Source organism: Condylostylus longicornis, unplaced genomic scaffold, assembly GCF_029603195.1.
Source record: "Condylostylus longicornis isolate FDR11 unplaced genomic scaffold, ASM2960319v2 ptg000048l, whole genome shotgun sequence".
NCBI lineage: Eukaryota > Metazoa > Arthropoda > Insecta > Diptera > Dolichopodidae > Condylostylus > Condylostylus longicornis.
The window spans coordinates 6,578,325-6,603,504 of NW_026578017.1; the positions used below are offsets into that span (position 1 = coordinate 6,578,325).

Genomic DNA, 25,180 nt, shown 5'->3' on the forward strand with positions numbered 1-25,180 from the left:
TGAAATTTAAAAAAAACACACACAAACATATTAAATATGCATACGCGATATCTTTCTATTGATATATTTAACACAAACATATTAATATTGGACTATACACCAAAAAAAACAATTATAGTTTTTTTTAAAGCTCCCCTTTAGGTAATATTCAACAGGTAATGAGTTTTTAAGAATGAATAGATTTACTTATGTACAACATGCATACATATGTAAGTATAATGTACGTATAAGTTTTTTGGTTAGATATGAAAACTTACATTTAATTACATTTTTTTAATATTTTATTAACAACAAGTGTCATTGCATGTCAAACTTTTTGTTCGATTTAAATATTTTTGCTAAATTCAATCAAACAAAATGTTAGCATAACAAAAAAAATTTTACCTGTTTTAGGTATAATATAACAAAATAAATTCTTTTTCTGTGTGTGTTAGTAAAATTATTTTAAAAATCCCCCTTTCTGTAAAATATACAATTTAACATACATTCAAACATACATTAATTGTTAAATACACTTTATATATGCATCCACATATCGTAATTTATTTATAAAGTAGCAAGTAATAGAGGAGTTAATCCTCTTTTATTTTCCTTTTATTTTTTTTTTTGCTCTTTACATTTATTATTACAGTTGTGTTGTTAAAACAACAGTACAATGCCGCCAGTTAAACTTACTTACATATTTTATATTTTTCTCTTGCTTTTGAAACATGTACATATTTTGAATTCAACTAGTCAATACGATATAAAATCTAGTATATAAAACAGAATATTTTAAGAGGATTTCTGAGAAGAATTGAAAAATGAGAAGTTTTTTTAAATACAATAAAATAATTCTCTCTGACTTTACTCTCTGAGCAAATCATTATCTACATTTTATCTCTTATTCCGAAATAACTTGATTACTCTAAGGTAGAATCCAACATTTTTTTCAAATTCCTTTATGTGGTTTTGTATGATATAGTATAGAATTCAATAAAAATTATGTGTTGTTGAAACGGTGCGCAGGCAGAAGGGTTTTATTTATTGAGATTTAATGTTATAGGCGTATATAATTTGGATAAGAGTAATTTTATATTTTAGTATCGTCAATGGTGTTGGTTAGAAAAGATATAAATTTAGGAGTAAATGTGTTCAAAAATTTTTTTTTTTAAATCCATGATTGTATTTCAATTAAGTTATTTTTGAAAATAAAATAACAAAATAATTTCAGTTGAATTTTGAAAATAGAAAAAAATGTTAAGTATTTTTAGTGCTTTATAATTTAAGTGAAAAAATATAAAATTAATTTTTTAAATTTTGCTATGTACATACAATGGTATACATTTAAGAAAAACGTGATTTTAATCAGAATAAGCAATTATACAAATTTAATTAAAATATACAAATAAGTGGGGATATAAGATGAAGAATAAAAATGTTCATAGAAAAAAAATAAATAATTCATAAATCAATAATTAGCACTTAGTTTTAACTTATTTCTAATTAATAAATTTAATTATTCTATAAAAAATGACTACCAAAGATTTTGAAGAAAGTACACAAAAAGTTAAAAAAGACTCTGACATTATAGTTGTAAAACATAACGATAATGATAATATTGAAACAAGAGCGACAACTACAAAATATAATCAACAAAAAACAATTAATTCTAATCATAATAACAATAGTAATTGTATTAATGGTAATTTAAATAATAGCGAACTTATAAATGATTCGGATGAAATGTTAAGTTTATCAGATAATGATAATAAAGCCGACTCTGATAGTCAAAATAGTATTAATATTAAAAATAAAGAAGGTAAATTGAGTATTTATGTGCAATACAAGATTATTATTATTAATTAATAATTTTAAATATTTTTAATTCTAAATTTTGAAAGACTAAAAACTCAGAATAATGAGTTTTTACTCAATTTAGCAAAGGTGCATAGTGCATGTTAGTTTCATTTATTTGTTAAACTAATTTTGTGTTACTAATTTGTGATGTTCTAAACAAAATGAATATTTTTTAGAATTCAATATTAATTATTTGTTAACTAAAGATTTCTAATTATAATTTGTGAATAAAACGCAAAGCTATTGCAGATTACTGGGAAGTTATAAAAATCTTCTCTGTTAAGCAATTAATTTCAAAGTTTGACAAAAGAGAGATGAGTATTTCTTAAGCTTAACAGTTTTATATGTCAATGGGAACGAGTTTAATATCTTCGTAACAGCCTACATAATTTTTTTGATTTACCTTGTAGTTTGAATGTGCAATTATTTTTAATTATTTTGACAGTGTGAAATTTTATTACTTTAAAAACATTAAGAAGTTTCATGTTAGAAGTTGCAAAATTAAAGCTCTTGGTTTAATTTACTTTTTGCCACTCTCCAGGAAATTTTCTCAAAACTAACCCATTTGGAAAATATCGTGATTTCAACTGAAAATTCTTAATTAACAAATTATTCAAATTTTGACTATTTCATTATGAAAAAAAGCTAATTTAAATCAAAACAAGAACTTACTTAAAATATTTTTAAAATTGGACAAAAACATGATTAATTTATTCACTTAACCAGCAAGACCGGGTCTAAAACGTTACTAGTCATTTGCTTTTTCAACAATAAATTTTATTTTTCCTTAAGTAATCGAATTTTGTTCATTTAAATTTTGGATTTTATGATTACTTTCTGATCTTATGCAATAAAAAAGGATTTTTGTACAAAAAACTTGTACTTGTGTTCATATAAATTTTATATGTATGTATATACATATTTATACACACGTTCCTTTGATCAACCTTAAAATAAAAATGAAAATTTATTTAATCCGTTTAAAAAAATTTTTTTTGTATTTAATTTGATTTTTTCCCTTTTTTTTCTTTTTTAAAATTCTCAAACTCATTTTAATAACAAGACTGGATCTACAAATAAAAATCTTTTCAGAAACTATATTTAGTTATAGACTCAGACGATATTTAACGTTATTTAAATCCAAAAATAAAATAAAACGGAATCAATAAGAATGAACAGAAAAAATAACTCTAAATCGCCTTAAAACTAATATTAAAACCGATTAAAAATAATCTCTTTAGGGATTATGAATAATCGTTAAAAATGTATACTTATACACATAAGTATGAACACAATACACACATATTATAGTACAATCATTTGCACATAAAATATATACAAAGAATAAAATATGAAATTCTAAATTGATTTTGAATAAATCAATGACTCAAATAATCTCTTAAGGAATTATAAGCAACAACAAAAGCAAATAAAAAAATAATACTAAAAAAATTATTAATAAAACTAAAATATGAATTAATCGTATTTAATCATTTTTGATTAATTAATATACAAAATTATTTAAGTATGTAACTATATGCATACATATTTATTTTATTAGCCAGATGAAAATATAAAATATGTTATAATATACAGGGTGATTCAGAAAGTTATACAACAACATACTATTCGTTAGAAGATCGAAAATGGATAAAATTTTTGTTCCGGATTGGATGCGAAATCTCAAGGGTTTCCGAATCCCAGGGATTTTAACAGATTTTCACGAAAGTTTTACTTATCCAAGTTTTTTGGATTATAACTTCCATTCTGGAAAAGATAAGAACTTCAAACAAACAGTTTCAGGAAAGCCTAATAAAGGACTTAAAATTGACATGCTGCTTGATTTTGTATTTTATGCACCTTCGGAAAACCGAGCATTGGAATTTTAGGGAAAATCAAATTTTTTCCTTAATTTTTTCAGTTTTTTCTAGCTGAATAATTTCGTAAGAAATTTTTCTTTATAGAATTTTGCCCAACTACTTAAGCTTCAATTTAAGTCCTCAAACATGAAAAAAATTTTTTATGGTACAGAAGATGTAATACAAAGACCATTTCTATGTCAAGATTTTAAAGACAAGAATTTTAAGCGCTATAATTATCAACTATCATTAATCTTTGATGACGAGAGTTACTCGGAAAAACAGTTGACATTTTTAAGGCTCTGAAAATTATAAACCATCTGAGTTTTAATGCTTTTATTGAAATGTGACAAGTAATAATAAAATTGAAACGAAATTTCATACAAACTTTTAATTTGAAGAACAAAAATTTACATATTTTAAAAAATTTGAAATTTTTGAAAAGAAAAACTACAATTTTTTATTACGAAAAACAAAAAAAAAAAATCTAGTACTTAATCAAAAAATTTTTTTCGAAACTTTTCCTGGTAAAGAAAATTTATAGGTTTTTTATTTTTCCCAATTTTTGTAAGAAATGGTACCTATATGGTTTGAAATTTTTAAATGCATTTTTCTCAGATTGGGTGCAATTTAAAAATTTGAAAAAAATATTTTCGAAATCTAAACACCATTTGGCATCTGAAGATTAAAATTATCAAGCTGAAGCGAATTTTTAAAGACATGCCATATAAAATTTGACTTTTAATTTAATAGAAAAAAATTTTTTTAATAGGAAATTTTAATTTTTTTGAACAAAATCGAGAACAGGTATAGTTGACCGTGTCAACTATGTGATACCCGTACGAATTATTGATTGCGGAAATGCCTGAAAACTGCCTAATAAATTTATAAAATTCTTTAAAAATACTGGTCCTGTTAATAAAGTATGTTAATTTTGACTACAACTGCTTGAGTATTTTCCGAAATGTTATTAAATTGTTTTTTTTAAGCCACCTAGCTGCTAACAAAAAAATTTTTGTTAGAATGGTGGTAACATTCGCGTTTAATTACGTACCATGTTCATAAGGATCTAAAATAGGCTAACAATAAAATGGAAATCCCCAATTTTTATGTAAAATATCAACATTTATTCACATTTTTTTATGAAGTAGAGTAAGTGAGAATATTCCAAAATTTTTAGAAGACTATTGATATTGAAAAATTCCTTGACTTCAATTGTGCAATTGTGCCGCAAAACCACAAAGAGTTTAGTGTTGTTTTATATTTGCACAATTTAAGATGCAGGAAAGTCTAAAGTTCAGTATGGTTTGCATATATGCGTATAAAAATGTGCAGATAATGCAGGTTGGACAATATTTAAATGACATTTTGTATGAGTACTTACTAATCTTATGTACTTATATAAAACATATGTTAGCCAAATTAAAATTGAACAAATTAGCCAAAATTAGAATTAACGAATTAGTCAATTGGTCCAACTCAATGCCCGATTTTTCTAAGAGAATCTTATTTTTGACAAAAAATAACGGAAGCACCCCTAGTTTACTTCGAAAGTTTTTTAATTTTTGCGTATTAAATAAATCTTTTTAATTAAGAATCTTGGTAACTTATTCAATTGCCTTCGAAAAATTCAATTGTGATAATGTGGAAAATAAAAAAATTCAATGAGCTTTTGTGTTTAGCTCTTTTAAAACTTTCACAAAGCCGAGGTTTTCCTTCTAAACGCTTATTTAATAAATTATTCGGAGCACTATCGCATCAATTTTTGTTTTAAATACGTAAAGGCATAAAACATTAGATTTTTATTTTAACTCATATAATTTAAAATTTGAACAGGGAACTTTTAAACTCGAAAATGTTTCAATTTTAAATTTTTGCTGCAAAACTTTTTTCCCCTGCAATTGAAATCGAAGATAAAAACATTAAATTTAAAATTCTTTATTTACGTGGTTTGTTGACGAAATACAATCACACTACACTAAGTATCAAATTCACTCTATTTTAAGCATGCACATGTATGTAAGTCTGAACGACTCCTTTGTTTAGCTAACAAACTAAGAAAACACATTGAGTCAAATACTGAGTGTTGAATTTATTAATTTAGCTCATTTCGACATTCTTTTATTATTAAAAGTTTTATTTGTATACCATTTTAGACTAAAACACTTAAAACTTAGTGCTAAGTAAAACACTTAGCTCAGTGCTTTTCCATACAATGTAAATTTTAATAAATAAATTTTTGAATTTAATTGAAAACATTTCTAATTAAATATTAATATTTTTTTTTCTCTAATTTGCAGCAAAATCGTTACCTCTTCATTGTATTGTTGAATCAGTACCATCATTACAAGCATCACTTGCAATCGATCAACGTAATATATGGAAACGCCGACCAAATATTGAAACGGATAGTTATGTTATAATTGCTGCTTCAACACCTTGGTCAGACATTGTTAGTACAGCATTACAAAGGCTGGGTTATTCAATAGATATTTCAAGCACAGCAAGAGGTAATCTCTTTTTTTCGATTTTTTTTTTTTTTTTGCAGTACATATTAAAATTGTGCAGCCACCTCATTTACTTATACATATTGAAATATATAGAAACCTTCTGAAAATAATTGTTTGTAATTTTATAATTTCATTTTATTATTCTTATTTTTTCTTTTTGGGTTAATCCATTTATATATCATAATATCAAACTTAAAAAATATACTAACGTGTTAGTGTATAATATTTATGTGTATGTATGTATTTATACAAATAAAAATATGTTGAATTTTATTCAACACATGAATTTTCTGATTATAATCCTTTTCTAAAATCTTTGTAACATTCTTTCGCACATACTTAACATAATTAGGGATTGCAATTTACCGTCGAAAATCATTTATCGGTAATCCGATAAATTTCTTCTCAATTATCGGTTTACCGATAATTTACCGATAAAAATTTAATTTTTGTTTTGTACATATAAATGCTTTATTAATTCAAATTAGTTCTACTTTACATTATTATTTTGGATTATTTTTATTCATAAAATAGGTTCGCAAGAAACAAAGGCAATTTAATGTATAATCGCTTAATCTAGATCTAATTTTAGTACAAAATAAACCGGCCGATGAAAAAGCTCTTTCGGCTTCTACACTGGTCGGTTTAATTGTTTCTAAATATTTATATACCATTTCCAGATATACTCCACGTACCCCAATATCTTCATAATGAACCATTTCCCTCTTAATAATTTTCATAAGTTTTTTACCATTTGTTTCTTTTGAACTTATATTTGGCGATTCACTATTACTATTCAACTTAGATTTAATTTTTCAATTTTTTCAATAAAAAAATTGCAGTTTCACAAAACGATTACCTATACACATATAACACGTACAACAAGTTAGAACAAAAGAGATAGTTTTTAGAAAGAGATTGAAGAAAACAGTACAAATATAATAACTGAAAAACAGTTCTTTGTCGCATACTATTTGCTTTTGTCTTTCACATAAGGACAGTATATCTTTAATAATGCGTTTCTCAATTTGAATCTTCAAAATTTCAAAGCAACCAAGATTTGATTGATTTTCGTCATTTTATCAGTTGATGTTGTTGTATAATATTTAATGTTGTATAAAACTTAATTTATCGGAATTATCGGTAAATTTAAAAAAAATTATCGATAATATTTATCGTCAATTTTTCGACGATTTATCGGTTAATCGGTTAATCGTTAACCGATAATGCAATCCCTAAACATAATATATCAGTATTAATAAGTATATATGTTTATATATCCATATGTAAATAAATAGGGTTTATCTACATTCAAAGCATAATTTTACCATATTGTATAATATATGGAGTTCAGTGATTATATCCAAAATAATAATATAATAAGCCCCCCAAGATATAATCACAATAAAATGAAAAAAAAAAGGTTTAGACATCTCCACGAAATTTTAATTGGATTAGAATTTTATTTTTGCAGGGGTTTCATATAAATATTCCTTAATCCATAATTCTTTTTTTTTATTTTATACTTAAAAAGAATATCAATGATTTTTAAAAAAATGTAAGGGGATTAAAATTTTTTGCCCGTACCATTACTTTCAATTTATTAATTATGTTTAGTTTTACATTTATTCAGATAATTTTTAAAATTATATTTTAAATGTTTAAAAAAATACACATTGACCCCGCTTTAGTCTAATCCAATTTGCCTTGTAAGAAATTTGCCTGGAATATTGAAAAAACAAAACCACAATTACTTATGGTTAAAGGAGTTTAGTGTATCTTAAAATTTACTGTAGTAAATTTGATTAAATTACGGACAACTTTTCATGACTAAATACCAGTGAATATAATACAAATAATAATATTAAATTATTGTAGGTATACATATGGTGCACATACATATATACGTGAATGTATGTGCGCCATATATGTATTTCTTTTCGTATTTTCAAATTTTTTGGATATTTAAATCATACCATTCGGTGTAGCAGTCCTAAATACAATAATTCTCAAACTAAATAGTGTAATACACACAGTTTTTGGGATTGAAATAAATGACTCTACACCAAAAATGAATTTTTAATGAAACAATTGTAACTATAGAGGCATACACCATCGGGCAAGTAATCACATTTTCCTTTTGTAATATTATAGGCTAGATGAAAAATTAATTAAATTTCAAATAATTAATTTTCAAATAAAACTTAGCGAAATAACGAAATTAGCTTACGCTTTCGGACATCCTTTTCAATCCATTCGACTATCGGATATTCTGAAAAAATTTTTGAATATCAAAAATTAATTAAGTGAAGTTTGTGCCAGAATTTTCAATTTGAGAAAAATAAATCACAAAATAAAAATAATACTTCATTTCTAGAAACTGTGTGATTATAAATCAATAGCAAGTATTCAATTCCGAAGCTCAAAGGTATAAATATTTTGAAATAATTAATTTTCACAAATAATTTTTAGCACAATCTTTTATCTCGAATATAAAACATGGCACTTAAAATAAAAAAAAAACAATAAAAACATAAAAATTATCAAGTATCCTTTAATCCTTTTTACCTATTTTATTATTACAGAAAAGTCAAAATATTTACCTGTATTAGTAAATGTTTGGTATTGTTAAAAATTTAAGGTATTGTTAAAATAAAAGATAACAATTTCACTGCAGAAATATTTTATTTATTTCGAATTGGGTGTCATTTCCTTATTCCTAATTTAAATTATTTTTGTAATTTATGAAAAATGTAACCTTTTTGCGCAAAGTGTGGGCAAAATTCTTTAAAAGCAAATAGTAAAAATATACCTAACTTAAAACTTTAAAAATTAAAACAAGTAAAACTAATTGTCATGTTATGCAAGTTCAAATTCCCAAAAATTCTAAAATTTTTTTTAAAAGGAAATTGTTGTGACGTTTAGCTAGCTGGCTATGTCAACATATTATTATCAAATTTTAGTTTTCAAAATAGTTTCAATAGGTTTCAATAAAAACACTTCAGGTACATACTGCAAAAACCAATTTTTTACATCCTGAAATTTTTAACATTTTACACTAATACCCGACATAAACAGTAAACAAAAACTTATACCCGATATTTTTTTTATAGTTAAATTAAGGCGTAACGGCCAGGTACGTAAACAATAAAAATGTTTGAGTAAAACTAATACGTAAACAAAGAAAAAATGGTAATAAAAGACCTTGGAAATTTTAAAAAATTTTCTATTAACTTTTTAAACCTCTTATTTTTACAAAATAAATGGTGTTTTTACTGAAACTCCTTTCGATATGATCAACCATATACAGCTAAAAACTATAAAATTTCATCCAAAAATGATTTTTCCGTGCTACGAGTATTTGCTACTCACTTACATTTTTTTAAGAAAATCAACGAAAAATATGTAGCGAAATAAATAATTATGGCGCGATTCTAGTTAAAAATACACGAGTTGCTTGTTTTAGGTATATAAAGCGTTTTTTTATAAAGTTTAATGGTTTCTAAAAAAAGCGGCCCTTAAGCTTTTCAGAGGCCTAATAAGCATATGGCCATATCAATATCGTTCCCAAATACTATTCTTTAAAGTCTATTTAAGAATGACTTGCAGATAACTATGCGTCTTAATAAGCATGACGTAATCAACTTTACAAAAATGGTTCTTAATGTTTTCATACTTGCAACTCAACTAATAGCCAAGCTAAAGTTCACCTTTTTATAACTTAACAAAGTAAGTAAAATAATAGCAAAGTGAGCAAAAACAAGAAAGAAGAGAGTTTGTTCTTTTACTGTTATAATTATGAGATTAATTGAGGTAATAGACCCCAAGAACTGATTTGAGAAATGCCTGCATATGCATATATGAAGAAAATGAGGTTATGTATATTTCAGACCTATCCGTACACACATCCACATATTCTTCGTACATTATTTGCAATATAAAAATTAAATTTTTTTAATTTAATAATTTTATCTCTTTCACATTCCAGGCTCATTAATAATTAAGAATTGGAAACCTATACCATTGGAAAATATATCTGATAATCCAATAGTACCAGTTAGTGATATTTTGGGTGAATTAACATCTGTCGTTACATTACGTATTGTTATATTAAGAAGTAAACCATCAACATATAATGAAATCAAAGATAAATTATTGAAATTATTAGTATTACAATCCCATGCAGTATTAAGATCAACTGGTTGCCCATTAGATGAGGTAAGTCTGACAATATTTTTCATTTACACAATAATTAACATTATGTAAGCATTGATAATTATTTTACATCTAAATATATACAATAAAATATGGAAATTTTTAAATTCGCGGTTCTAAATTTAAACCTTATGTCTTTCAACGAGAATTTTTAAAAAAGAAATTTAAATTTTGAAAGTTTAAAATTTAAATTTTGCTAAATCTAAAAGTTTTTTCTAATTATTTCTTAAAAACCTTTATTTCCAATTAAAGCTTTTAAGCTTAGGTCTCAAGCTTTTTTTGTTTAAAAATACTATTAATTTCTTCATCATTTGGTACTGCAATTATATTGGAACATATCATAGGTTCTCAATTAATAAGTCGAACTATGAAAACTTAAAATTTATCTATTTCAAAGCACTTTCGCATAGGTAAAATTTTTCTTCCGCAGAATTAAGCTGCTGCTAAAGATCTGTTTGAGCAATTCAGCTTTCTATCTCAAAAAATGTAGAAATTGTATAAACAGACACAAGGACAGACGAACGAACGGAAGGACAGAGTAAAATTAAAAAACGTTTTTTTTCAAAAATTTTTTTGGACATACTTCTAAAGAGTCAATTGAATTTCGATTTGCTTAGAAAGCCAAATAAAATTAAGTGTAGTGCGGGTAAATGAAAACTTACATTATACGCTTATAGGTGGGAGTATGAGGAGATTACAATAAATAGCGAACAGCTGCGGTGTCCCGTAGGGACTTTTGCCCGATTTGGTTCCCTTAAAAATCTACAATCTACAAATCTACAAACATTATACGCTCATATAAAACTTTTATAGAACATTTATAGCTGTTAAAAACTTGACCTTTCACTTAAATGTTAACATCAAACAAAACCCTTAGCTAACTCAAACTTCTTGGTAAGCTTTTTCTTTAGCTTTAAAAAAAGTAATTGAGGACAAAGTTGCAGTAAAAGGTATTAATACACAATTCAGCAATTTAAAATTATAAGCTGAATTATGTTTTAAACCCGTAATTATTGCAATTTTGAAGTCAATGATATCTTATAAATTGATATCAAAAATGTAATCAAAAATACAATGTTTAAAAACACCAAAAATTTTTAGTTTTGCAAATAATTTCGAAAACTTTCGAAAATTTCGGAAATTTAAAGAATAATTCCAAAGTTTTCTTTTAATCTCTGTGTAATTATTTTGTCTTGGTCACAGTTTTAATTTCACGAATCCTTTTAACACCACCAACCATTTGTCCAAACCTTTTAGTGGCACAAGTACTAACGAAAGTTTTATTGTTACTTAATGTAAATTAAAGGGTAGTTGAAGAAAAAAGTTGAAGAATTTGACGAATTGAAGAATTTTACTTTGATTTACACTTCATATTGAGCTTTAATGGGTTAATAAGAAACACTTTGAATTTAATTTACGTTATTATTTTGAATAATAACGCAAATATTATGCAATGAATCTTTACTCTTTCATTTCGTTCATATTATGGATTTAAAGTAAAAGCGAGATTTTTGATGATATTTTAACCTTTTTATTTTCTTCTTTTTTTAAATTTAAAACTCTTTTCAATGTCTCTTTTCAAAATACCTACATAGGTTATGTATAATGTAATTACATACATACATACACATATATTTATATAAATGTATACATATATTAATTTGTATTTTGTTATAATCCTTCCTTTTAGTGAAACTAATAATCCTATTTATTAATGATTAATATTAATCCTGTTAAAACTTTTCAATGTTTTTAAAATATATAAGTGAAAAATTTATATATGTACATACCAACATATAATAAATATATGAATATGGGTACAGATATAATTACGTTTATGGATTCTATGTATATGTACTTAATAAATATTGTTTTGTATATATGTACGTGTGTACTTAAATAATATAATGTTATTGTATTAAAATTAAATCTTTCTGATAAAATTTCCCACACAAATTATACGTACAGATTTCATATATTTTTATTTATCTACTATTTATGTAGTTAAATATATATACATACATACATACACATATTATATGTTCTTCTGCTTTGTATATATGTACGTATGTACATACCAATTTAAAATGACAATAATAAAGAATTTAATTTTTAAGATAATGAAATATTATAGGTTACATTGAAAATCAAAATTATCAACTTTTTTGCAAACGTGTTCACTCTACCTATATAAACATTTACATAGTCATAACATTATTTATTTACTTATTTTTAATTTATATAAGGGATTTGAAAGCGAACATATTGCGTTCTCTATAAAATTTATGTATGTTCGGAAACTTTACTATTATTCGTATAAAAAGCAGCAAGGATACAAATTATTATACTAATGATATCAAACACAGATTAATATTATGAAAAGATTGTACTTACATATAATATATATGTAAGTGTTGTGTGATTTATACTACTTTTTAAGGTTCTCTTTAAAAAAAAATCGCGCTTATTAATATACAAACAAAATAAACTCTAATTTTCTTTGCATTTCTTTTAGTTTGGGAGCTGTTAAGGAAATAAAATATAAACTAAGCTACTTGTAATTTAATTTGCGAGTTTTCATACAGTTATGCTGTGATATAAGCGAACATTTTTCATGATATCTCCAGTTTTCTAAAACGAAAGCATTGATCCTAATAATTATTTTGAAAGTCAAGTACTCGAACAATAGTTTGTCTCTTAATAAGCTTATTTATATATGGTTATGTTTAACGGTACACAGTCTTTTTAATTGATGTTTATTTTCCGAAAAACTTGGAAATCAATTAGTTTGAGCTAGTAAAATCACAACAACTACTTTTAAAATATACCAGCTAAGTGTTCTTATCATCCGAAAAGATTTTAAAAATAAATTTATCCTGATATACCTTCATATTTTGAAAAAATTTCCAATGATGCCAATATCATGGCAATTCTGGTCAGATAACTTAGAAGTACTTCGTAGCTTAAAATTCACCCTTTATAAACTTATTAATTTAAATAAAACTAAAATTTTTAAATTGAAAAGGTTTTTAAAATTTTAAATTATAATTTTAATTTTTTTTAAAAAGTTTGTCATTCCTGCACTTTACTGTACTGAATATTTTATAATCAGAAAAAAAAATGAGAATTGGTTGATCATGTCAACTCTGTGAAACATGTATGTAAAAAACAATATTTAAGTGGTTATATGATAATTGTCACTCACGGATTATTGCCTTTATCACGGATATTAAATGCCTTTTATCTTATCCAGCTGTCGAACACAGTTTTGAAGTGCAAACTATTTCTTTCAATGAAATAACTCAATTTAAGTGCTAAGTTATTTACTGGCTATAAATTAGCCAAAGAACTTGTTTCAATTAGCTTTTGAAATATTTACAACTTATGCGGACGAACAGACATCTAAATCATCGCAGAATACATTTAACACGAATATTATCAGCAAAGCAAGCGATTGATAATTATCATTGTATGATACACGAATTCAACTAACATTAAATTTAAAAGAAATTATAAAAGGATACTTACACATTATCTAGCTGTCAAATATATAGCATCATATTTCGAAAAACACATGTGTACATGGATTTTTAAATATGTATGTATGGGTGTATGTATGCATGTATGCATTTGTATTTGATTATAATTTTATTCCTTTATTATTTTGGATCTATCATCAGGTGAACTTACAACTTTTGTTCTGATAATAATACCAATAACAAAAATAATCCGAAAAAATAAAATCAGAGTTTTAAGTAAAATATATTTGAAACTTTGTATGCTTAACCCTTTTTTTATTCATTTTTTGATTTCCCTGCTCTTCTATTTCTTATATTAGCTTATTCATCTTTCTTTAAGTTGATACGTTTTATATATATATGAGAGTGTATATGTAGTGGAACTATCTTTGTTACTTAAAGCTAAAGAATATATCCCAACTTCTTTTTTCTCCTTTTTTTTTATATTTTTCTCCTGCTAAGCGCATAATAAGATTATTTTCTATGCTGATATAATATCTTACATGTAAGAGATTTTTGTTAGCTTAAAACAAGGAAGCATTTTTTTATATTGGCTCTTATATTCATATCATATGCAACTATATAAGAAATTTAGTATACATTTTTAGTTTATATTACTCGTATACCATTAAGCGTTCACAATATACTTCACAGAGGTAAGATCAAATACGTATTCGTTATTTTGTTTTTTCTACAGATTTCTTATAAAAAAAACTTTGTTTTTCTATTCTTAATTATTCCGGTTTAATTATTTATTTGCATAATAATAATAATTTGTTTGCGCATTTCTATAGACAGATAGAAATTATAATAAATACTATTGTATATAAAATAATGTGCAAAATTATCATAATTAATTTTAATTATCTTAGGAGACGCATATATAATTTTCCTCCGAATATGGTTTGGTGTTGTATGCCTTAAAAATGTTTCAAAATTTGTATCTAGCCCGTTTTTGACTGACTGTGAAATCGAAAAAAATGAAAGTTTCAATCCAATTGTTAGCTAATTTGAAACTATTAAGAAAAGCTAATGCCAAATACATTTTGTCAGATTAACAAGCATAAATTTCTTTTGTTATACTAGGCATAGCTTAATAAATAGTGAAATTGGAATAAAAGTACTATTGTGTAAGAACACAATCTTTTTTGAACAAGTAATATCGTATATTTAATTAATATAAGTATAAAGAAATTTTAAACAATTTGATGGTATTGAAAATTAAATTGAGGTTTTGTCGCCCTTTCAACTGACCGTGCTCATGATAGTACATGAAGACATCTAAACAATTCAACAAAATTACAAGTACATAGAAATTGTAAATAAATTATTTTTAAATTGCTAGTTCTGACATTTCTAAAGACTTCATAGTACACAATAAACCATATCATTAAAACAACTTGCAGTAGAAAAAATTATATTTGCAGGATATAACATGTGCTCTCCACAATCTACTACGAAGAAGTTCTAGTCAACAACAAATATGGAAGAATTGCTAATTATCAATAAATATTAACTTACTCTTTATAATTGAAAATTTTATCGTAGGTTTCCGGTATTCAAATTTTTCATTTAGTTGTCTTTTCCCGCTCATAATATTAGTTGGTTATTAATTTCTATTTGAAAACTATCGATGTACATAAATAGTTCCAAAAGCAAATTGTCAATAATACGTTATACGAGAACGTACTGTTAATTTTTATCACATTTATTTACAATTTTTCAGTTAAATTTTTTAACAACCGTTAATCTCGCATTAAGCTATAAGTATTGTTACTTTTGCTTTTCATATTTAATTCTAATTATTTAAATTGCTTAAGCATTAAAGTTAAGCTTTGTTGTTTCTTTTACAAGCTCATTTTTACGTTATCCAATTCTTTGTTATTATTTCTACCAAACCATTAAAACAAAATCTTGAAGTAAGTTTTATCTACTTGTAGTATATTTATATAAATTTTTACTACTTCAGATTTAAAATCCTATTTACGTAGCTATAAAAGAGAAAAAAATAACGAAAAATCTTTATCTTTGCTTAAACTTAAAGATATTCTGGATAATTTCATAGTAAATAGAGATAAGAGTAAGTGAGATTAACTTTTTTTTTTTTAATTAAAATATCATACTTAAATTAGTCAATATTGTTCTTAAATTTACAAACAACAACACTTGTAGAAGCTCAAGCTTTTTATTATATCGTAATAAAAAATCAGATTTTTCTTAATATCTTTTTCAGTTTGCATTGCAATTTAGGTTAATTTTAATTTTTTTATTGTTGTTACAATAGCTATAAAATACCTTTTTTTTTCTGATTTTTACAGAGTATGCTGTCACAAATATGCCGAAGCTCATATCAAAATTCATTTTCGTACAATGGTGACATACCCGACGAATTGAGGCGAAAATTTGATCAGTGGTGGAGTAATCAATTATCACCACATTCACCAATTCCCACGCCAAAAATACTGCCATTTATGACAGGACAATCAAATGATATTGATTTTCCAACACCAGGGCATGTAGCCGCGGCTGCAGCTGCAGCGGCTGTGGCTGCGGCTGGTGCCGCAAATTCAACACACAGTACTTTACATAATAATCGTGAACAATTATTAGCCGCAGCAGCAGCTGCAGAAAGTCATCATTCAACTCATCATCCTGCAATGATGGTACATCCTGCATTACATTCAATGCATCATTCACAATACCCAAATTCAGCAGCTAATCAAAAAACAAGAATGCGCACCAGTTTTGATCCTGAAATGGAACTACCGAAACTTCAACGTTGGTTTCAAGAAAATCCTCACCCTTCTCGCCAACAAATACAATCGTATGTTATTCAATTAAATTCATTAGATTCAAGACGTGGGAGAAAACCACTTGATGTTAATAATGTTGTTTATTGGTTCAAAAATGCCAGAGCTGCTCAAAAACGCTCCGAAATACGTTTACATGGTATTGGTAATGGCTATTTAAAACACGATGGTCACACTAACACTAATGGTTCCGGCAATTTAAGTAACAGTCGACAAAGTACAGAAAATATGTTATTAGGAGGACATTCGAATTATCTGAAAAGTTCGCCAAATATGAAATTTGACGATATTGATAATATATCACAACATTCAGATGACGATGATGACATTGAAGAAGATGATTGTACAAGTAGTAGTCGTCCGAATTCGCCACCGCAACATTTACCGCTGTCGTTGACAATGCATGAAAGAAATCGTGATTCGTTGAGTTCCAATCCTTCTCATGAAAATATTACCATCAAAAGTGAAATAATTAATGGAGAAATTGGTAGCGAATTGAGTAGTAGCAACAACAACGATATAAACGGCAATAATAATAGCGGAAATAATAGTAGCAGTAATAATAACAATTTAAGTGAACCTAACAACCAAAGCAATGATAAAAATGTTAATAACAGTGAACGAATTTCAAGCGATAGAAACAATATTCCGGAAAAGAACACAAATGGTGATCGAAACTCCGAACGTTCTTCACCAAATGATCAACGAGATAATAATGATCGGAATAGCTTAAATAGTCATTCAAATGTTAATGATAACATTCACAATAATAGTATGAAAAGTAATAATAACAACAACAATAATAACGGTAATAATAGTAATATAAATAGCAGCAATGACATTGAACAACAATCAAATGAATCACCGAAAAATTCTCTAAAGTCAGAAGAAGATTTAGATATGGAAGATGATAATGATATTAGTCAAATGGATGACGGATTTCGTTCACCATCACCTGATCCAAGACGTGACCTAGCATTTCCAATGGTACCAAATCCAATGTTATCTCATTCGTTCATGTATATGAGTCATTATATGCCAAGTATGGGTGCTGGTCACCATCAACCTGGTGCACCTGGACATGTTTCACATTCAGCAGCAGCTGCAGCAGCCGCTGGTCTCGGTTCTTTAGGTTTAGGTGGCCCAAATGGAGCTGGTATAATAGGTAGTGGCAATGCTAGTGGTTTAAATTTATCAAATTTATCAAATGAAGAAAGGAGAAAACGAAATCGAACATTTATAGATCCGGTTACAGAAGTTCCGAAATTAGAACAATGGTTTGCATTAAATACACATCCATCACATAATCAAATTTTAAAGTACACTGAAGATTTAAATCAAATGCCTTATCGGTAAGTTACTTTGAAAATTACTTTATTACATTAATTGCCAAAAAAAATCTCCCAATCCACGTGTCCAATTGGGGACTCCCAATTTGATAATTTAAGCTTGTTTTCGAATTCAAGTTTAGTACCTTTACTAGAATCTATCTGGCTATAATTTTAAAAGTTAAATTATTTAATTTAAACTAAAATTACACAAATCATATTTCAATGATTCTAAATTTATATTTTTTTAATTTTTCCAGGCAAAAATTTCCTCGATTGGAAAGTAAAAATGTTCAATTTTGGTTTAAAAATCGACGAGCAAAATGTAAACGTTTAAAAATGTCACTATATGATTCACCACAATGTTCACAATTATCACAATTATCTAGTTTAGGTGGATTTGGGCATAATCTAAAATTCGATGATCGTGATAGCATGACGGCACATAGTATGAAATATGATGATAGAGATAGAATGGAATGAAAATTAAGGAAATTTTTTTCAATACAATATTGAAAAAAAACTTTATGTATTTAATATTAAAAAAAAAACACGATAAAAATAAATAAAGCAAATATTAAATTTAGTAAAATTAGCTATAATCAAAGAAAATAATAAATTAATTATGTATTAAAATTAAATCCCAGTGACTGTAAAATTCTGAAAAGAAAATAATAGATATTCTGAAATTTTATATACTTACATACCTATATTAATACGTATATGCAGCAATAATTGGAAATTTTAATCTTGAAAATAGAAAAACTGAAAATATTCGCCAAAAAAATGGAATTCAGAAAAATAAATTTTTTATGTATGCATTTTTCAATTATTAAAAAACATTTTCCTAAAATTTTCTTTTCGATTATTTTATTTATAAATAATGTAGAAGAAATAGAAATCAATAATTTATAATTTATTTTATTTTAAAAAATATTATGCACAATATAATTTTCTTTTTAAATATTTTTGTATAATTTTATTTTAAAGATTTTATTTTGCATTAATAACAAGGAAGTATTATAGTATTTAAGCTACTATTAGATTTTATTAGTATGTTTTTTTTGTATTATTTGTTCATTTTGAAACATTTAATATGATTTTAGTTTTGTTACTAAGTGTAAAATAGTATAAGGCTCTCAAGGTATGAAAAAAAGTACTTTGCTTTTTAAATGTAAAAAAATTATTTTGATGCCAAAGATTCGTAATTTACTTAAAAAAAAAAAATTCTGTACATTCATATGAAATGTAAGATTAAAAATATCAAGACCAGAGCAAAAATAGCTAAATGTAAATTAATCGTTTTGGAATATTAAATGAAAAGAAATTATAGGTATTCTTGTATGTATGTAAATATAGCAAAGAAAATAAAAAAAAAATTACTTTAAATAATTTTACTCTACGTTTTCTGAATCTCCCATTCGCCCCCCATCTATCCTATAAAATCAAATGCAAAATATTAAAATTGAAATTGTTAAAAATTAATTTTGGAAATTCCATTCTATATAATTATTAATATAAAAAAAATTTGCAATACATACAGAGTATTACAACAATTAAATATATATAAATAGAATTTTAATGTTACAAATATTAATAAAATTCAAATTATTAGTAATAATTATAAATATACTAATATATATATATTTAAAAAAAAATAATCATGAATATTTTTAAGAGAAAACAAATCAATTTTGAAAAAAAGCAATAAATTTTAAATTAAATAATTTTTATTCATTATAAAACTGTAAATATATTTGATTAATAATTTAATTAGTAATCGGTAGAACAAAACTTACGGTAGTAAAATATTAAAATAAAAAAAAAAAAAAAAATTGATTTTTTTTTTGATAAATTAAAAAATTCGTCTTAATTCCTTTTTGTTTAATAAATTCATTTTAGCAATACAAGTAAATCCTAAATCCTAAACAGTTTTTCAATTTCGGCTTTAATTTCATATTTTTATATTTATATAATTTTATAGTTAATTAAATATAAGTTTTAGCTTAATATTGGTATAAAATACCGTGTTATTGTAAAATAATGATTACTAATCTCATATTATTTTATTATATGGGGATTGTAATAAAAACACATGTGAAAATTAATTTAAAGAAAACCTTATACTTTTTGTTTATTACATACAAAATATGTTAAAATATTTTTTTCTGCCTTATTTTTGGTTTGTTTTTAATGTCCAACTTTTGCATAATAAAATTATTTAATGATAAGTTCTTGATGTATAAATTCAATACAAAAAGTAAAACAAAAAAAAAAAACACATTTTAAGAATCGACTTATTAACTTTAAAATCTTATTCAATTAAGCAAAAAAAACATATATATATATATAAAAACAACACAACTTTGTAAAATATTAATATACCCTTATTAATAATAAAAACAAAATTATAATAATTTAAATTAAATAAATTACTACTAAAAAGAATTTCAAATAAATTATTCATTGTGAATTTAAAAAACTTAATTGAGTTGTTAATTAATTCCAATTTAATTATACCAATTATATTCGGATATAATACAAATTCGCATTATCCCCAATATCCTGCTAGTCGCGTAAAGTTTTTTAAATTTTTAGTAAAAAATTTCAAATTTCGAAATTGGTTTTTGTAAAACTCGAAATATAACAAAAAATATTTCTCAATCACTTTATCACTCCCTTCAAAAACAAATTATTGTTCATGTAAGAAACTAATAAATTTTAATAGTTGCATATAAGATCACAACATTGTAACAATACTGTATCAATTCATAATATATGATTTCTTAGCGTGGGAGACTATTGAAAGCTTCAAATATTTTTATCATTCAGCTATTTTGTCTAGGTTTTGCAGTACTTCAATAGTGCCAATTATTTAGGTAATTTTGAAGTATGTGCACAGGTTATAAAAATTACTGGTATGAAGATATATAAACCAAAAATTTTACATATATTTTTGTATGCTGATTGAAAATGATTTTGTTGCAGGTAATATGTACATCCTTTATGTTAATGATAAGCAAAGGTTACGAAAATATGTGTAGGTAATAAGCAGCCAACAAAAGTTCGATTTTCATTCATAATCATTGTTAAAATCAAATGTAATTTAACAAATTACGCTCTATTCCATTGCGGTAAGCTGTATATTTTAGAATTTCTGTAGAATTTTCAGCTTTCTTAACTATGATTTCATTTTTGAATAGCTATTACTTCCTCATGTCACATGGTAAATCGTAAGCTATTTCCTAAAAATGTTCATTTTTCTTTTGTTTTCATAATTTTTTAGAAAAATTTCTACACCGGATTCATTCAATATGAAATTTCATTCAGTTATGTTCCACACAATGTTATTTATACTTTGTAACGTCATACTCAATGATGAGATGAAAGTTTTGTTCTGCTACTTTTAGTCAAAGTTTCTTGAAGGACTATATAAGGCCTTCGAAAATAAAAATGCGCCTATATTTCTTAAACTAATGAAGTTATCAAGGTCAAACGAAGGAAACTATCTGTTACAGAACATATCCGTTGGACGGTTTCGAAGATATAACGTTTTGTTTTTAAAAAAATTAACATTTAATTTGTGAAAAAATGGTTATTGTTCAAAAAGTACCGTTAATAATACATATATATTTTTTTTGGGTACCTTTTTCTACGATCAATCCTGTTAAACTGTTGACATATTTGTTCATGGTTTGGGTAATATTTATTTTCTATAAAATAAATATTATAAAAAATTTTATTCGGCAAACGCTTTTATTTTCCAAAAATCGGCCGAATTTCACATAATGTTTTAATCATTTACACGAATCTTTGAATCTTAAATATAAATTGTGGAGTCCCACATAATATCATTTTTTCAATGGCAAATATATTTAATCGGCTCCAATAGTCCAATAATTCGCTTTCAATATGGAGCATCATCAGGGAACACATTATTATAGCATACAGTCTTCATTTTTTACAAAGTTTTCCTAAAAATAAATTTACTATTTTAAAACAGAGTGATTTTAGTGTATTTTTCAGAACACCCTCTTTTTATTTCATCTCGAAGGTAAAATAAAATGTATAATTAAAAGTTTTGAGTCCTCATGAAATATGGCCATTATATATCACAAGCCATACAGAAACCTTCATTTCCATTTCCTTCATTTTTAACAATCATTTCATGTTAGATAAAGCAATTGCCTTCATAACGGGTTAGCCCTTAGAATATGTAGTTTCCTTTTGTAGTAAATCTTGGCGTCTTAAAAGGATAGGTAATAATGTTTAATTTTTAAATTTCATTTCTAATAATCTACTTACTTCTATAGAGGAAATATGCAAATCGTTTAACTTTTTACATTTTTTCTTTTGTTTTCATTCATGTTTTGGTATTTTCTACAGTCCTTGCGTCCTTTTCTGTGACATAAGAAACGTTAAATCCAGTTAACATAATTAAATATATTCCAGAATTGTCACAGGTTAATTCATTTCGGTCGTTTCATTAATATGAATGGCTGTATTCGTCTGTTGCTGTTCAAAATTTTGTTAAATTTTTCGTATGAAACCGAAGACAGCAATTACGATAAACGATTATTATTCTTATTAGCAATATTAGTTTCGCCTTTCTTCTGGTACAAACTTTATTAACAGATATTAGATTTTGCTTAAGATGTGTGTATATAGCTATTTTGAAATTCATTATTCACACAGCCAAATGTATGCCAACTTCCATAGAGACGAAGCAGTTTCCTTTACATTAAACAATATAGATTAAATAATATAAATAATTTGATGATATAAAAATGGCAAATATTTTTAAATTTTTACAGAATTTTTTAAATCCAACTTGTAAATTATGAAAGTAATATGAAGAAAATATGCAGATACCATAAACAATATTATACAAGCTTAATACTTAAATCAATAAAGCTAATTCGTGAGTGGTGCAAGTGCTAAGCTCCTGCTGCCTTACATAATTTATTTTTCACAAAGTAAAAAATTTTTATATAACATACACCATCGAAGTTCTGATGGTTAATGGTTTTAATTTAAAAGAAAAATCTAAAAGAATATATCGGGAAAAAGCAAACGCCAAGGAACGTGTTAATAACGAATTTTGTTGATTTTTTTAAACATATTTGATTTATCGTTATAAACCTTCTTAGTTAAACTTAGTTATAAAGATATTATGTATTTTCCTATCCAGTACTGAATTAAACTAATCCTGGTTGTATACGAAAACAATAACTGCAAACACTGGAATACCTATCCACTGGATCTGGTGGATTTACAATATGTAAATATTCAGGTCTAATTTTCTGTGATCTTACAAATACGTTCTCAATAATATGATATTTTCAATTTGAGACCCGACATTAAATTAGACATCCACATTGTAAGTGCAACAATTTAATACAATAGTTGATTACATTCTTTAGCGGCACTTAAATATGTGTGTGTATATGATTTGCACTTGAATCTAAGAATAAATTTTGAATTAAATATTTTTGCGTTAAATAAGAAAAGCCTGATATGCACATATCCTACCGGAATAGTTATTGTCCAATTTAGTGAAAGCGCTAAAGAAGATAAGGAAAATGCGTTTTATAAACATTTCTTTATAATTTTAAAGAGATTTTTAGTAAACTTACATAAATCGGAAGTAAGCTTTTACTTAACACTCCTCGAAAAAAAATAAATTTGCCCCTTAGTAGAGTTTTAAATCTGAAAAGTTCACTAGTTGGTTTCGGTAATAACCTCAACTCAAATATTAAATCTTAAGAAATTCATTTAACTAGTTTTGTAGGTATGGTAAAAAGTATAAAATCAGCTCCTATCCAGGCTTCTGAGTCCTGATCATTCCAAAAAAATCTTCATTGTTTGTTCATTGTTTTCATAATATTGTTCATTGTTTTAACGGCCCAAATATAAGTATCAAATTTCATGGAAATTGGTTGATTATTTTTCTTTAGGTGTGGAAAAATGTAAAATTGGCCCGTAAAATGTTTAGTTATCGAGGCCTGACATATTCCAAATATTCCATGATTGGGCCTATTAACACGAGTATTTCATCATCATAATCTGCAATTTTCTATTATTTCAAAATAAAATAAATATGAAAGAAGTAAAATCATATTAGAGAAAAACTGATAAAGGAATCATTTCACAAATTTTTTAATTGGATATTTAAATTTCTCTTGCTAAGGTGTAATTGTTTGTAAAATTCGTTTTATATTTTTTTAAAGATATGTTTATGAAATTTAATTTCTGAATATAAATGAAGTTAATATTTTCTATAAATTTGAGTGTGATGATCGTTAACCACATAATATTTTATGAACACGGTTTGAGTATATTCGTGTTAACAGAACCATTGTAAATGACCTTTGTTATCAATATAGTTCGGCAAGAAAAAACTTCAATTTTGAATTCTTCAAAATGAACTAAAAATAATATTAACTATATTTTTTGCATATATTTAGGATGAATTTTCGAGAATCGATACCGAGAAGATCTTAATGTGATCATGAAATATGTGGTTACTGATGCAAAATTTTAATTTGGAAACTGTAAATCTATACTATAATCAATAAAAAAATCACTAATTATAAAAATTATAGGAAATAACATTATTTTAGTGAAATGGATAAATTAAGTGAATTCGCTATTTTTCGGGATTTGAGTATAATTTAATAAAATTTATATAAAAAACTGTGACTAATTAAGTTATTCGTAAATCACGAAAATTTTAGGCTTTCTTTTCACAATAATTCCACTTTTTATTTCACAATAGTTCGAAGGTGAATTTTTATGAAATTATTTGAATCCTTATAATATGTAATTGAAATTCAACTTTATCATATAACTGGAATAATTTCTTGGAAAATTCAAATAAATGATTTAGGGTTATTATTCAATGTTCTCTAAGTAAGTTGAATTGTTTGTGGGAATAAATACAATAATGTTAACAATAAAACATATAAAGTTAAGGTACAAAATGTGCGAAACGAAAATTGTGTAAATAAAAAGTAAGTAATTTAATTACCAAAATATTCACAATGATGATTCACAATTTTTTTCGAAGTTTACAATTTGCAGCTTTATTCTACTAGACAA

At 25.3% G+C, this 25,180-nt stretch overlaps 1 protein-coding gene across 2 annotated transcripts in view; it reads left to right on the top strand.

Moving 5' to 3' along the window:
- LOC129611100 (putative uncharacterized protein DDB_G0282133) overlaps positions 1 to 18,936 on the top strand; it is a 195,374-nt gene extending 176,438 nt beyond the window's left edge. Inside the window, exons 1-5 of one of the 2 annotated variants that reach the window (XM_055524051.1) lie at positions 1,174 to 1,801; positions 5,999 to 6,208; positions 10,197 to 10,426; positions 16,260 to 18,103; positions 18,340 to 18,895. In XM_055524051.1, the coding sequence (XP_055380026.1) occupies positions 1,513 to 1,801; positions 5,999 to 6,208; positions 10,197 to 10,426; positions 16,260 to 18,103; positions 18,340 to 18,562 (2,796 nt within the window). In that variant the 5' untranslated portion in view covers positions 1,174 to 1,512 and the 3' untranslated portion in view covers positions 18,563 to 18,895. Of the gene's footprint in view, positions 1 to 1,173; positions 1,802 to 5,998; positions 6,209 to 10,196; positions 10,427 to 16,259; positions 18,104 to 18,339 lie in introns of those variants that run through there. The other variant, XM_055524050.1, reaches the window with a different exon arrangement.
- Positions 18,937 to 25,180: the final 6,244 nt, after the last annotated feature.